The sequence below is a fragment of the Heliconius melpomene genome, chromosome 11 (genome assembly GCF_056956725.1).
Source record: "Heliconius melpomene rosina isolate 202511_hmr_F chromosome 11, ASM5695672v1, whole genome shotgun sequence".
Lineage (NCBI taxonomy): Eukaryota > Metazoa > Arthropoda > Insecta > Lepidoptera > Nymphalidae > Heliconius > Heliconius melpomene.
The window spans coordinates 11,652,300-11,665,976 of record NC_140399.1 but is presented as its reverse complement, the minus strand read 5'-3'; the positions used below and the strand labels follow the sequence as shown (position 1 = coordinate 11,665,976).

General features: G+C 31.4%; 4 protein-coding genes across 8 annotated transcripts in view; 1 reads left to right on the top strand and 3 right to left on the bottom strand.

Annotated features, from left to right (window-relative positions):
• Positions 1-21: 21 nt before the first annotated feature.
• On the top strand, positions 22-2,822 carry LOC146534929 (uncharacterized). 3 transcript variants are annotated; one of them, XM_085192381.1, is made up of 5 exons: positions 22-287; positions 1,593-1,777; positions 1,845-1,973; positions 2,064-2,219; positions 2,551-2,822. In XM_085192381.1, exons 2-5 carry the CDS (start codon positions 1,718-1,720, stop codon positions 2,626-2,628), a joined length of 423 nt encoding a protein of 140 aa, XP_085048507.1. In that variant the 5' UTR covers positions 22-287; positions 1,593-1,717; the 3' UTR covers positions 2,629-2,822. The 3 variants fall into 3 exon arrangements, with proteins under 3 accessions (XP_085048507.1, XP_085048510.1, XP_085048508.1); XM_085192382.1 differs by lacking the exon at positions 22-287 and adding an exon at positions 887-1,136; XM_085192384.1 differs by lacking the exons at positions 22-287; positions 1,593-1,777 and adding an exon at positions 884-1,136.
• Sec22 (vesicle-trafficking protein SEC22) lies at positions 2,763-6,511 on the bottom strand. The gene is made up of 5 exons (XM_085192379.1): positions 6,266-6,511; positions 5,989-6,098; positions 5,692-5,812; positions 4,737-4,929; positions 2,763-4,231 (listed from the first exon to the last, which is right to left on the bottom strand). Exons 1-5 carry the CDS (start codon positions 6,338-6,340, stop codon positions 4,083-4,085), a joined length of 648 nt encoding a protein of 215 aa, XP_085048505.1. The 5' UTR covers positions 6,341-6,511; the 3' UTR covers positions 2,763-4,082.
• A 641-nt stretch (positions 6,512-7,152) lies between these two features.
• LOC146534927 (uncharacterized) lies at positions 7,153-7,980 on the bottom strand. The gene has a single exon (XM_085193355.1). It carries the CDS (start codon positions 7,978-7,980, stop codon positions 7,153-7,155), a length of 828 nt encoding a protein of 275 aa, XP_085049481.1.
• An 873-nt stretch (positions 7,981-8,853) lies between these two features.
• The window catches only part of Eip74EF (Ecdysone-induced protein E74), a 166,732-nt gene continuing 161,908 nt past the window's right edge, over positions 8,854-13,677 (bottom strand). For all 3 annotated transcript variants that reach the window (XM_085193412.1, XM_085193411.1, XM_085193413.1), the window contains one exon: positions 8,854-12,821. In XM_085193412.1, the coding sequence (XP_085049538.1) occupies positions 12,301-12,821 (521 nt within the window). In that variant the 3' untranslated portion in view covers positions 8,854-12,300. The remainder of the gene's footprint in view (positions 12,822-13,677) is intronic.

Genomic DNA, 13,677 nt, shown 5'->3' with positions numbered 1-13,677 from the left:
CAATCATCATATGGTAACTTTCAAAATATTAAACGTCACAGATAATACCATACATTTCTTTCTTTATGCGGCAATTTAATTTATGGGTCATACACAAATCGCGACCTAAATGTGTACGAAAAAAAAAGTGAAATATTTGTTCAAAATCAGTTTCATTTAATTCTTATAGATTAACCTTATACAGGAAAAATATGAGACCAGATCATTATTCGTTTTCGAGAAAGATATTCGATGCATAATTTTTTTGATGACCACAGAACAGACACAGTTCTACAGAAAAGTATAAGGTATTAGTGCTACATGTATTTGATTGGTTTCCTACTTCTAATAATAATCGTATTGGTTAATAACGACCTTGATTACGATATGACATCAATATTGTCACGAAAAAAATAAAAAAATCTAGTAAAAGTCAGATTCATACAGCAGGAATCTGCTTAAAAATGTAAGGTAATAAATAGAAAAAAATAAATAATTTCTTACAATTACTGAATAGCAAGTATATTAATCAATGTTTTCTTATCATTATTTGTTTGTTCATAATAGTTTCAGTTATTTTCTGCATAACTCAACGGAACTAAACTTAAAATCTTTGTTTAAACAATGAATAAATTTATAAAGAATGTTAACGTAAAAATAATGATACTGTAACAAATACTAGCCTCTTAAAATAATAAGAAAGAGTCCTAATCAAACTAAACAATATCATTCATTAATGAATGGCCAACAATTATATCGAAAAAAATTGATAAAATTAAGTTTTCTTCGTCACTTTCAAAAAACTTTTTGAGTCTCAATCAGATCTTTAAGTAAGGGATCATGTCTCAAATTTGTAGAAATAGAACAGATAGATGTTGTCTTAAGTTGTAGCGACTGATAATCAACGAGTAGTAAAGAAAGACCCAAGTGTGTAAATAAAGATGTATTTTTAATTCACCAAAATGGATTGGTTGAACTTTTGATCCATATTTACAACAGTAATTTTCAGAGAATAATAGTAATGATAAAGCCGCAGGGCAACTTGTGGCTTTATTGGCCAGCAGAGTGCAGCGCAAGAGCTATATGCTCGAAAGGGTGGAAGTGTTCAAACGTAATGCGTAATAACGGGGAATCCCGCTCACGAGCTCCTCGTAATGGTGAGCTCTGCTGCTGCTTCTCAATGTCGATCAATGTTTTGTTTTATAGATATAATGGCACATTATTAGTTAATAATAGCATCTTGTTTAGCTCTACTTGTCTCACGTCTTCGTTTTTTCTTCTCTTCATTGCTTTAGTTTTATTACCATTCCTCATTCTTTTTTTAAGAAATGTTCTGTTGTTTAAAATTTAATCACTTCTAGGTAGATACCGACCTACTTAACTAATACGTACCTAAAAACTAATAGCATAGATACAGATCCATGCTATTTGCTCTGCCTCAAGGTTGCCAGAGATTACATTAAGCAATAAGACCATAATTTGTACATGTATATTTTTAATTTACTACTATATCTTTTTGCTTGTTCAATAAAGATTTATTATTACAATTATCCATTTCTTTTATGTATTACAAATTCACTTCACTTTCAATTATGTTATTTATCTGTCAAAAGTGTCAAAAAATGGCGGGAAAATGGAAGCTTCACAATAAATTAAAATTAATATAATTCTTGACGAAACATATTATATTTCAACTGCTAAGTAAAAATTTAGTTTACATCATTCTAATTTATTTACTATGAGTTATACTAGAAAGGATAGTTATTGTAATAAACCATTTACAGAAGAAATTTCTCAGGTAATATTTTAATTTATATTTTTGACTTGGAGTTTGAGATTTCGAGATTTATTATTTTAAATTTCAGGCTGATTTTTTCACACATATTAATATCCAAGGCTTAATATCTATATGTAAAGAAAATAAGGAAAATATTATTAAGTTTCGCACCATTGGAATTATTGAGAGTGTTGATGGTCAATTTTATATAAAAGATGTAAGTTATAGTAATTAATAATAATATATTATTTAAAGAAATAAGCTTAAACGAAATATCATAACGTTATACTATACAACGTTTTTTTAGTTAAATTCAGTTGGTAAAGCAGATGTTCCAAGAGTCTTAGTATCCATGGCATATATAAATAGAACACATAAAAATAATATTCTTCCGTACACAGCTCAGCTTTTTGGTACTATTCAGTGGAAGAGTAGACCAATTATCTACGCAAATATGATACAGGTAAGATTAATATTATTAATTTCAAAGCAGTAATGAATGATAATGTCTTACAACAAATGTGATTTTTTAATTATACTGATAAACTCACAAACAAGAATATCGTTATAAGTGGCTCCTGTTTCGAAGAAAACCTCAATCTTATCATAATATAATCCTATTATAATATTTTAATTTCACACTTATACCCATTTAACAGGCCCGTCAGTTACCTAGACACTCCTTTCTCCAAACACTGCCTAATTTTGATAAGATTAATATATATATAGCATATATTTACACAAATAAAAGTTTCATTGCCTTAACAACTTATTATTTAATTTGTTTATTTTAGATACAAACAACAGCCAATGCGTTGAGAATAAATGATGCGATTAAAAGTATTATCAAATGTCATTTGGCTAATAGATAAGTTCTTATAGATATAAAAACTACTTTGAGATGTTAGGTACTGCTTTTGTTTACTATATAAATGAAGATCCAAAATAAAGTGAAATTTTAAATATGGATATCATTTATAGTGGAAAGTATAAGTAAAGAGAACAATTATAGTGGAAAGAATACATATTTATTGAATATTAAATAAATATAATTATTAACAAGACATTTACAAATTACCATTACCATCTTCATACATAGTAATAAAAAATACAAAACATTTTAAACACCAAATGACAACAGTGTCGCCAAATGTTCTAGAGGCTTCTAAAATATAAAAAGAATTAAATATTATGTAAGTATAGTGACAAATTTAAATAAGATTTTATCATTTTATCTTTCTATGTCAAAATTATAATTATTACAATATCTAAACTCAAAAACTACTTATATAATAATTTGCTTTAAAAATGGCGACACTTTTGTCAGGCGAAGGGCCTTACAAAGCCCTAAGTAGTGCATACTTTACCTAAACCACATTAAAATCTGTGCAGCAAAATCTGTATGTGACTGGTTATTATTATCATAATAATTTAACCCTTAATGAGGTGGTATAGATTATATACATTTTTATAGAACATTGGTTAAGAGAAAAACGATACATATAGAAGGATAGACAAAGGGAACACCATATTTTGTTTAGATACCAGACTGAGGAAATGTAAAGAATTCAGTTCACAAAGTGGAAATTGAACACACAACTATATTACTCAATTATACAATAAGTACTTTATTATGTAAATATTATCTAATAGTACATTAGATATTTAGAAACATATAATAAATAGATTCTGCCTAATTAAGGGCTAAATATTATGATTTTATATATTTCTTGCATTCAAGCAAAAGCATCTATTCACTAAATGTTTATATGATTGTTATTTTATTCTAAATATATATTATGTTTATAAAAAAATAGTTATTTATGAAATAGAATTCTGGAGATTTTACTGATTTAAGAATAATAGTATGAAAAAGACAGCTAAAGTTGAAGATATAAAAAATATTAATGGCTATTATATCATTCATTTTTACAAAGGTTTTTAATTATTAGGGTTATTTATTAATTATTTTTATTAAAAAAATGGTATAAATTAGACACTGCATACATTTGGCTTACTATAGTACATACATGTGCGTACAGGATAGGGGCTCGTCTAAATTACAGTAATTTAAAACAACCAATATCAGATTTGATTTGGAATGCACTTATATACAAAAATGTCAGTCAGTCATCATTCTTAGTCTTATTTCTAACCATTTCAGTCACAGTTTCAATTCCCACAACAAATTCAATTCATATATAGGAAAAATAAACAGACAAGTAAAAAATAAAAATAACCTATAATCAAAAAGAAAATTAAACAATATGTTAAACATATGAGGATGTCCATAACAATTTTTTATAACTTTTATAGTCCCAAAAGTCTACAGCACCCAGAAGTACAGCACAAATACAAGTAATATAACTGCTCCGGCGGTGGCTTTGACCAACATTGATTTAGTATTTAGGTAAGTGGCGTCCTTTTTGTATTTTTGCGACATCATCGACAGCTTTTGGGTTTTTGTGTCTAATTCTGTAAAAAACAATAAAAATTTGACACATGTATTAACACCAGGTTCCCTGCTGTGTGCGGGATACAACGTGAAGCTGATTTAGTGTCAAATCAAAGTGCGGCATTGTGTTTCTCCACTCAACACACAATGCCTCCCATATTCGGCGGAAAATGGGGAATGCAGTGTGTTAACACTAGATTCTCTTAGCCTAATCTGCTGTGTGCAGGATACAGCGTGACGCAAAAAAAGAAGTAATATAAATTAAGTTAAAATGGTCTTTGATTGTAATTTTTACAATGTAAATTAATATATTTTATAAGATAAAAAAAATGTCTCATAAACATCTTTATTAAAAATAAAATCAGTATTAGTTCTAAATCAACTGAAAAGAAAATAATAACAGCATTTAAACCTTTCCTAATAATTTAATAAAAAAAATCACTCGTAGCATTTAGTTATAAAGTAAAACTGAATGGCAAAACACCACCACCACAACTAGTGAAAAAAAGGAAAAAACAAGCAAACCTGATAGAACAGCACCCCTCTGCAGCACATCATCGATATTCTGCATCATGATCCTCTGCACGTCGCCCAGCTGCCCCCCGAGAGCGGAGGTAGCCCGGCGCGCCCGGGCCCCGCCCTCCGCGTACTGCTTGCGGGCGCGCTGCATCCACGTGTCGAACTCTATGAATGTGTAGGGACGAGTTACTGTATTCACCTGGGAAATGTAAAAGTTTTTATTAGTTTCACACTTCTTTTTAGAATATACTATTTTTATTATATTTTCTTCACAATGTACATGCTCACACTCGAGTCGGCAGTGGGATCCTTGGAGCCTAGTGTTAAGTTAAATTTAAACCTTCTTGTGGACGATCAAACCCACAACCTGTTACAATTACAGATGGATGCTTGTGCCCTTGCTTCATGACTGGCCTCAAGACAATATTAAAAAATGTTTAAAAATTTGAATGTGGAGAGCCATGACTCCAGGCAGGCTGGCAGGCTCCAGGCCTGTAAGCCATCCAGCAACTCGAGCCAATTAAACCATACATTTATATCAATACTAATTAAAGTTCCTACCTGGTTATTACTATTTATTTTTTGTTGCCAATATCTCTGTGGGAAATTTTTGCAAATTTCCTATCTAAATAATTAATTCCTACAGAGCTAATTAGCCAATATGTTATCATTTTGATATATTATAAATTCAATAAATACTTTTAATTAGTACTATTACTAGAAAGGAAATAATAATTTAACATAAATGGAAATTCAATAATTTTTTGATGTAATATATAAATGTTGTATTTAGAGTGCATTTTTATTAGTTCTTGAAATATATCAGATAAAATTGTCAAACATTTCTTAGTTAAATTACCTCATTAATGATTATTAGTCCTATAAACACAATTATTAATGTAATATTACATCATATGTAACTAAAGATACAAGTAGTTTAATATGTAATAATGTCACTTACTCTTTTACCGTATTGCTGATAGAATTCCTGCGCAATTTCTTCTAAGTAACTAAAGGCGAGACGTTTACTGTAGTTTCTCTCACACAAAACTAGATAACAGATTTCATTCTCTATCAAATAGCTGAAATAGAAAGCAACATATTACCATTTTATATAAAAAAAAATACTTCAATAATAGTGCCTATAACTACTATTACTGTTTACAAATGCTACATTCAAGGTACAACAAATTACGACATAATACATTTATAAAGAAATTAATAAAAAAACAAAAAATAAAAAGCAATCATAACTCACTGGAAGAGATAGGATCCAGTTTCGATGGAACAGCGGATTGGCGATTGAGGACTTAATTTTCTAAACAGCATTTTTGCTTGGTTTTGATACTCCAATATATTACAGCCGCTCTGCAAACCATCAGCAAATAAAAATTATAAAATTAAAATGAATTAATGTGCGAAATTTTAAAGAAATAGTGAGGGATAGTGCATGGCAAGGAGAACATCAATTGTAAATATAAAATAAAATAGGTGATTATAAAAGTATAAAGCAGCATATGCTTTAGAATAGTTACCTGATCGTCCTCTTGCATTGTAGCGGCTAAAGGCAGCCCGTCTACAACACGGGCGATCATTGTCATTAGAACCATTTCGATAATTATATGAGTCCCTTCACTTAAAAATAAATGTCACTTTTATTAATTTTTGCAATTGGAAAGTATTTATTTTTTTCTTCTCATTATTCACAAATGGAAAACAAAGTGAAAAATTCTTCTCGATTCTTGACACTAGCGCTTACACGTCAAAGAAAATGACATTCCCCTTGACGTGATAAAAACACGTCAGCTTGTCTATGACCACTTTAGGGTGCGTTCGAAATAAAATTGTTATATATGTTACATACTTAAAATAAATAAATAAAAATAAAAAATAAAAATAAAAAAGCCTTTTATTTCCCAATGTAACACAAAATTTTCACAGTGAATCTTACAATTTTTTTTTAATTTATGAAATAAACTAACTTCTATTAAATTTTTACTATTCTATTCTATTCTGTTTTGATAAAAATAATATTTCTAAATTGCGTTAATTAGGAACCCCCCTCAGGTAAAGGCCTCTTCCAAGGATTGTCATCTCTTTCGGTCCTGGGTATATATCCATTCAGGTAACGTCACCATCTTTGTCCACGTACTATCCAGCCATTTTTTTTTTAATTAATTTATTTATTTATTTATTTATCTATTTATTTACTTATTTATTTATATATATATATATATATATTTCCCGTTCTTGTGAAGATAGTGACCTAACATTATATAGGATATGTAGAGCTGATTTGACTGGTGCATCTCCTTTGGAAGGTAGTGGTCGTAATCCTCCTCGGTGACCAGCCGGCTTGGAGGATATAAATCAGTGTGCGTTGGTTTCTGTTTTATATATTTTTTGCATGAGAGAGGTGTTGCTATGTATTATTCTTTTCTTGACTTTTATCCTTTTTATTCGATAAGTAATTGAGTGTAGTCTGTTTAGTCGTACCTTCTGAGAAACTAGAAGATCTTTGAGATGCAGAGCATGTTAAAAAGGTTTTATTTTTCTTGGAAACTTGACTGTTACGTGATATGTTTCTATTACTAGTATTTTCATTGTGCTGTGGTGAGGTAGAAAGGTGCCTCTTCCTGGTGTCTTTTGCTTCAGGTTTATTAACTATGACAATTTTGTCGTATTTAATAATTACGTTATTACCTTTTTCTCTCTCTACTTTTAGTTGTTCTTGAAGCATTCTTCTCTTCTCTAATACATGTGTGGGGTAGTCTTCTTTTATATAATAGTTAGTGTTTTTTAAAACCATTTTCTGTTTCATAATCTTGATTTTGGTGCTAAGTGTCACAAAGGTGACTGTAATTGGTCGGGGCTTCTCAGATTTTTTGCCTACTCGTCTTACTTCCTGTATGTCATCACAGTTAAGGTTAAGTGCGAAATAATCGTTTATAAAGTTAATAATTTTATTCTCCATATCAAAATAAGATTTCTCATTATCTTCGATGCCAAAGAACACTATATTTCTTTTCCGTGCCTGTTTCTCTAACAAATTAAGTCTTTGTTCTTGATCTTCTATTTTTTCCTTGATTTTAACTTGATTTTGATGCCAAGTTTCAAATTTTTCATCTAATATTGTGTTTATATTTTTTGATACTTTTTCTGTAACTATTTCGACGCTATCCTGGATTGCATTTTTCTGTGCATCTATATCCTTTTGGATTTTGCGAAGTGCCTCCATAATTTCTTCCATTTTGAAATGGGTCAGTTAATTGTTTTGTAAAATTTTTGCTACTACCGCTACTCGTCGCTAGATGGCGTTGCTTTATTTTTCTCAGCAAAAAAAAAGGCCGCAATTCTTATAAAACTTAGATAGAAGCACGTATGTGCACGTACGCACGCACTTACATACTTACTAGTATTTTAATTTTACCTAATATGGCTATGGCAGATTTTGCAGACTAAATAAGAACTAGAAGAAGATGTACCGAAAAAAATGACCACTATGAATAAATTATTTTTATTTTGTTTAAAAATTAACTAGCTAAGAAAATAAGTTTAGTTAGATATATTATGATTGTACCGGGGAAACTCGAGTATAATGATTCGAGTATAAACATAATTTTAAATATACGCGCGCTTCACGCTGTATTCCGTATATAGCAGGACAGGTGGAGGGAACCCAATGTTATCACTCGTTTCCCCATTTTCCGCAGAAGTTTTTGAGACAGCGTGTTGAGTGCCGGAACTCAACACCGAGCCTTGATGCCAGTGCGAAGAAATGAAAATATTAATATATAATAATTCATTCCCCTGAGTGGGGATTAAGCCCACAACCATCGCATTATAGTCGCCCATTTTTTTAAAATTACAATTTCAACCGACAGCCACTACTAGGTACTAGAGCACTTTACATTTACGGAATTCTTCAAAATATAATTTTAGTAGATACTACTAAAATTACTAGTAATTACTTACTTCTGTTATTTTGAGTGAATTGTGTTGGTTTAGTATTTCTTATTTATTTATGCATTTTAGGCATATTCTATTTAATTTTCACTATTATATAACAACAGTTATTGCTCTTATAACAAAAGTAAAATTGGGAATGAGAAAAAACAAAACATTTGTATTTTATTGTGGATATTTTATTAACATTATCATCATGCATCAAATTTATATGCTAAATCATTTACACTTATAACTAGCTATACATAGAAAAAAAAATAACTTAACTAGGGGGCAGAAAATACAGTATTTTGTTAAATTAAACAACTAAAATTACAATTAAAAACAATCGGACTTTGCATAAAACTAAAAGCAACTTCTCCCTCACAAGACTCTCAGAACTAAAATAACATATTTTTGAAACAATAATGAGACGAGGCTAAACATTTTAAAATGAATATAGCGAAAACGAAAGAGAAAAATCCACACGATTTTATTAAACAACATTTTATATTACGTATTCAATTGAATTGGACATAGACTACTTGTAGAATACATTTGAAATAGTAGACAAAACGTGTTTCATACGAACACCTCTCCCCCCTATTACCAAATTCACTAACCTTTCATTGCTTTCGCGCAAAATATTTTCATATTTCACCTATCTAGACTCCATTACACGTGAGGGTGTGCGTTTGATCAAAATCATCATGTTTCAAAATATTATTATTTACAATACAATTTTTCTTTGCATGCAAAATTAGGTCGGCTGATTCTTCTGTACGTCTAGGTGTAGATAAAAATGGACTAGATATATGAAATTATTTGAAATATAATTTAAATGAATTCAGTAAAATGAAAATAGAGAAATCCCCTCTCAGTGCTCCCCTCCAGAAATTTCAACTTTCTTCTCAGTAACGGAAGAGTTTGTGCAGTAAAGGAAACAATTTTATATATATAGATAACAATATAAAAACAGATTTCTAACCTTTATAATTAGGAAATTTAGAAGTCCCACAGACAAAGGAAGAATCAGCGACCGCATTACCAAATAATTTAAACGAGTTTTAAATTACTAATTGTAAGACTAGGCTCAATTTTTAAAATAATTTTAACAATAAGTTTTCCGACGAGGTGCTGTCAAACATTTACAATTGAATTTATTTAAGTACATTAGATATTAATTAGAAACTTTGATTTCGTAACAACATCAATTCGACTAAAATTATTATTATTATTTTTTTTAATTAAATTTAAATTTAGAGCATCTTTTTTAAATGTTTGCTCAAACATTCTGCCTACTAACCGGTAACTCTTATCGATTCACACTAGCCGAATTATAAATTCTGAGAGCGCTCCCTGCCATCCGTGGTCCATTCATTACTACCATTACAATTTATTATATAATTATGTATATTACAATAAAATTTGTAACCTATAGAACGAAATTTCCTAAAAAGGAAAAGTTAACGGTCGCGAAATCCGCGCAATCAACTAAGTATTCAATAATCAATACAAATATTTTTTTAATTTAAAAACATATCTGGAATAATGTGAAGTAAGTAAATGATTATAATTTAATTAGTTCATTTGTGATAAAAAAAATGTCATTAGATTGGCGGACTCAGCAAACGTTAAAAGACGAAATAAATAAGTTAAAAACTACAGTAATATTTACAAAAGCAAGAAATAGAAAAAAGAAAATCGCTTTGAGAATTTCACCTACCTATATAAAAATACGATTAAAACTTTAGTTTTATTTTTTTAATATATAAACTTTATTAATCACATAAAACGGGCACTGGTTTGTTCGGAGTTCGGACTGAGATCGTTCTTAGTTCTTACCGACGCGAAACACAACACTGGGCAACGTAACACACGATCAGTATAAGTTAGTTAGTTGTATTAAGTCGGTCCCGCACTTAGCACCCATTTTCTTTACATTCGATTCTCTTAAGGCTTTACTAACCCTTTACAGTTAGACGAAACGCGCAGACCTACATACATATATAGAAAGAGTCTTACTCACTACAAAATCGACATTTAATTTCTTTTATATAAAAATATTGGAAAATCGGAATAATAATTGTCATCGTGGGACTGCGCGTTCCGTTTTGGACGCACCCGTCGATTCTTCAATCAACCACTGTCATATACTCTGCAGCTGTAAACTCAACGGGAACTAGGCTAGCTTATACCTGACCTTTTAACGACTATCTAGTTAAAAGTATGATTCATTAACATTGGACCACAAATCGTAATTAATTATTAATAATATTTATTCAGGTAACAAAAAATGGGGATCCCGCGCTAATACGCTGTATAGTGTACTTCTGATATGCTGTCAAACAAATCGAGGATTACAGATTACAAATATATATTATACAGATAATATATTAATAATATGTATATAGAATATCGCTGATATGTGAATGCGAGCCCGAGACCCCCCAACAGGCTTATAGTAAAATTTAAATAAACAAAATAAACTAGAACATGTCCACTTAAAAAACATCATCTCACTTATAGTAAACATTTAATAATAAACACAATTAACGCACAAAATCCATTCCTTATACATAAATTTAGTTCTATAACAGAAAGTTGGCAGTAGGTTTCAGTACAAGAACCTTAATAATATCAATTGAAAATTATTTTTTCAATCGAAGACGAAAATAATATGAGAGGGCCGACGACGTGGTGCCGAGAGGGGTGGGCGTTATATAAAAAATTTCAACTAACTTGTACTTTTGTTACATGTAAATATAATTTTGACTATTAAATATGTTTTTAAAATGTCGATTACGAATGACAGTATTGATGTTACATTATTTATTTATATAATAACAATATATTAAAAAAAGAAAGAAACTAGAATTATCTCATATCATTCATTCAATGCGAATCATTCGTTATCGCTCTTTAACTACTTTCTTTAACCCATCTCATGTCTTCAGGAGGACCTGGAGGACCAGGACCAGGTCAGCCGCAACAAAGGAACACCAGCCAGGGCCGATAACAGATTCACTGTACATAGAATATCATCGATTGCTTCAACAAGGTAAATATTTATATGCAAATGGCCGTAAAGCACCAAACAGGCAATACATATATAATAGATATATCTGAGGGCGTTATATTTTTGTTTTTTTATAATATAAACATTTATACGTAAATACTTTTTTAATAAAACTCTTATTACACTATATCTTATTGCATGTAAAACTGCTTTTCCCAATAAATTGTATATTCAATATATTATGTAATAGTTTGCATAGTTTTGAGGTAGGAAGTTATGTTTTAGTGCAGTCGAGTCAACGTACGTAGAAACGTTACAAACATTTAAAAATTCGTTTTACAATATACAAAAATTCACTCCGTACCGTAATAACATATAGCAAATAGTTCCTTTCTGAAATTCTCCTAAAAATAGGTATATATAAACATTTGAGCAATCAATTTCGTCTCTATTCTGTATAAATATTTTAATTTTATAAGAGAAGCGAGAAATAATGCATGATGAATAGAATCTGAAAAAACGTATGAAAGAGCGAAAATATCTCTAGAGAAAGTCCAACGAGATTCGAGGCCCCCTTCCGGCGGGGGGCCTGACTAACACTGCACTCTACGCGAGCGAACAGTCGATCTCGACTATGTCCTTGGGGACGTCCACGAACTGGTAGACCAGGCGCTGGCCGTCCACCTTAGCGAGGATGCCCCGCTGGTAGTAATAACGAAGGGCGCGGCCCATGGTCTCGTAGTTCATATCTGGCTTGTTCTTATGCAGGCCCCATAGCCTGGACACGGCTTTGGAGTCGACCAGCTTGAACACGCCCTTCTCACGGTTTGTCCATTTAATGTAGCGTGGGCAGTACTCCCGATCCTGGAGAAGTTTGAGGAGGAACTCCCACAGGTATGTGGTTGAACCCTCTCGGCTCTTGCGTTTTACTCCAGGAGTTGGGGGCGCGTCGGTTCTGGGTCTCTTTTTGGGTTTGAGTTTGTTGTGATGGCTGTGCCTTTGGTAGTCTCCGAAGTCGAAGACCGAGTAGGGGAGGTCATCGTGGGGGAGAGGGGGTGGGGCAGGCGCGGCAAAGTGATGGTTGCCGCCGTACCCACCGTAGTAAGAGTCGCGTTCTACCGCGCCAACTGGAAGAATGAAAAAAAATACGTTAATTTTAATAATTAGTGTAATAACTGAACATCGGGGAAGTTACTCAAATTCTCGCAATAATACAGTCTAAAGTTAACAATCTATGGACCGGTTAGTGAAGTGCCGCAACTAGCGGGTGAAGTGGGTTAGTCGAGCGCTGTGTGTAACTTCCTGTATGTTTTATGTTTTTTCACACGAAATTCAGCTGAAACTGTTACAAAATGCCTGGTGAACGCGCTACCTTGATCAATATCTGCTCATTATCTATATATATAAAAGGACTTGTCCTCACTGACTGAGGTAAGACGCACGCACAGCCGTAACCGCTGTGCGTAGAAACGTGAAATTTGGACAGATGTTTACTTTCGTAATCTGGACATCCACTAAGAAGGGATTTTGAAAAATTTTAACTCTAAAGGGGTGAAATAGGGGTTCAAAGTTTGTATGGAAAAAAAATTAAATCGGCACCGATTTTTATAAAATTTGAAATTTACATTTTTAAAAGTATTTAATTGAATACGTGTTTCATCGTTTTCTAGAATTCTGCCCCTAAGGGTGCAAATAAGGGGTTAAAAGTTTATATGGAAAAATTCTTAAATCGCCACCTATTTTTATAAAATTTGATATTTAGAGTCTTAAAAATATTTAATTGAACATGTGATTCATGGTTTTCTAGAATTCACCCCCTAAGGGTGCAAATAAGGGGTTGAAAGTTTGTATGGAATTTTTTTTAAATCGCCACCGATTTTTATAAAATTTGAAATTTAGACTCTTAAAAATATTTCATTGAACCCATGTTTCATGGGTTATTAGAATTCACTCCTAAATACGCAAGCGAAGCTGCGCGCGTCC

Excerpts from the sequence above, each read along its gene's own strand:
- Sec22 (XM_085192379.1), bottom strand. The coding sequence starts at position 6,340 with ATGGTTCTAATGACAATGATCGCCCGTGTTGTAGACGGGCTGCCTTTA. Across the intron at positions 5,813-5,988 it reads ACTGGATCCTATCTCTTCCA|CTATTTGATAGAGAATGAAA; the intron begins GTGAGTTATGAT and ends TTTCTATTTCAG. Across the intron at positions 4,232-4,736 it reads GAGGGGTGCTGTTCTATCAG|AATTAGACACAAAAACCCAA; the intron begins GTTTGCTTGTTT and ends TGTTTTTTACAG.
- LOC146534929 (XM_085192381.1), top strand. The coding sequence starts at position 1,718 with ATGAGTTATACTAGAAAGGATAGTTATTGTAATAAACCATTTACAGAA. Across the intron at positions 1,778-1,844 it reads TTACAGAAGAAATTTCTCAG|GCTGATTTTTTCACACATAT; the intron begins GTAATATTTTAA and ends TTTAAATTTCAG. Across the intron at positions 1,974-2,063 it reads GTCAATTTTATATAAAAGAT|TTAAATTCAGTTGGTAAAGC; the intron begins GTAAGTTATAGT and ends ACGTTTTTTTAG.
- LOC146534927 (XM_085193355.1), bottom strand. The coding sequence starts at position 7,980 with ATGGAAGAAATTATGGAGGCACTTCGCAAAATCCAAAAGGATATAGAT.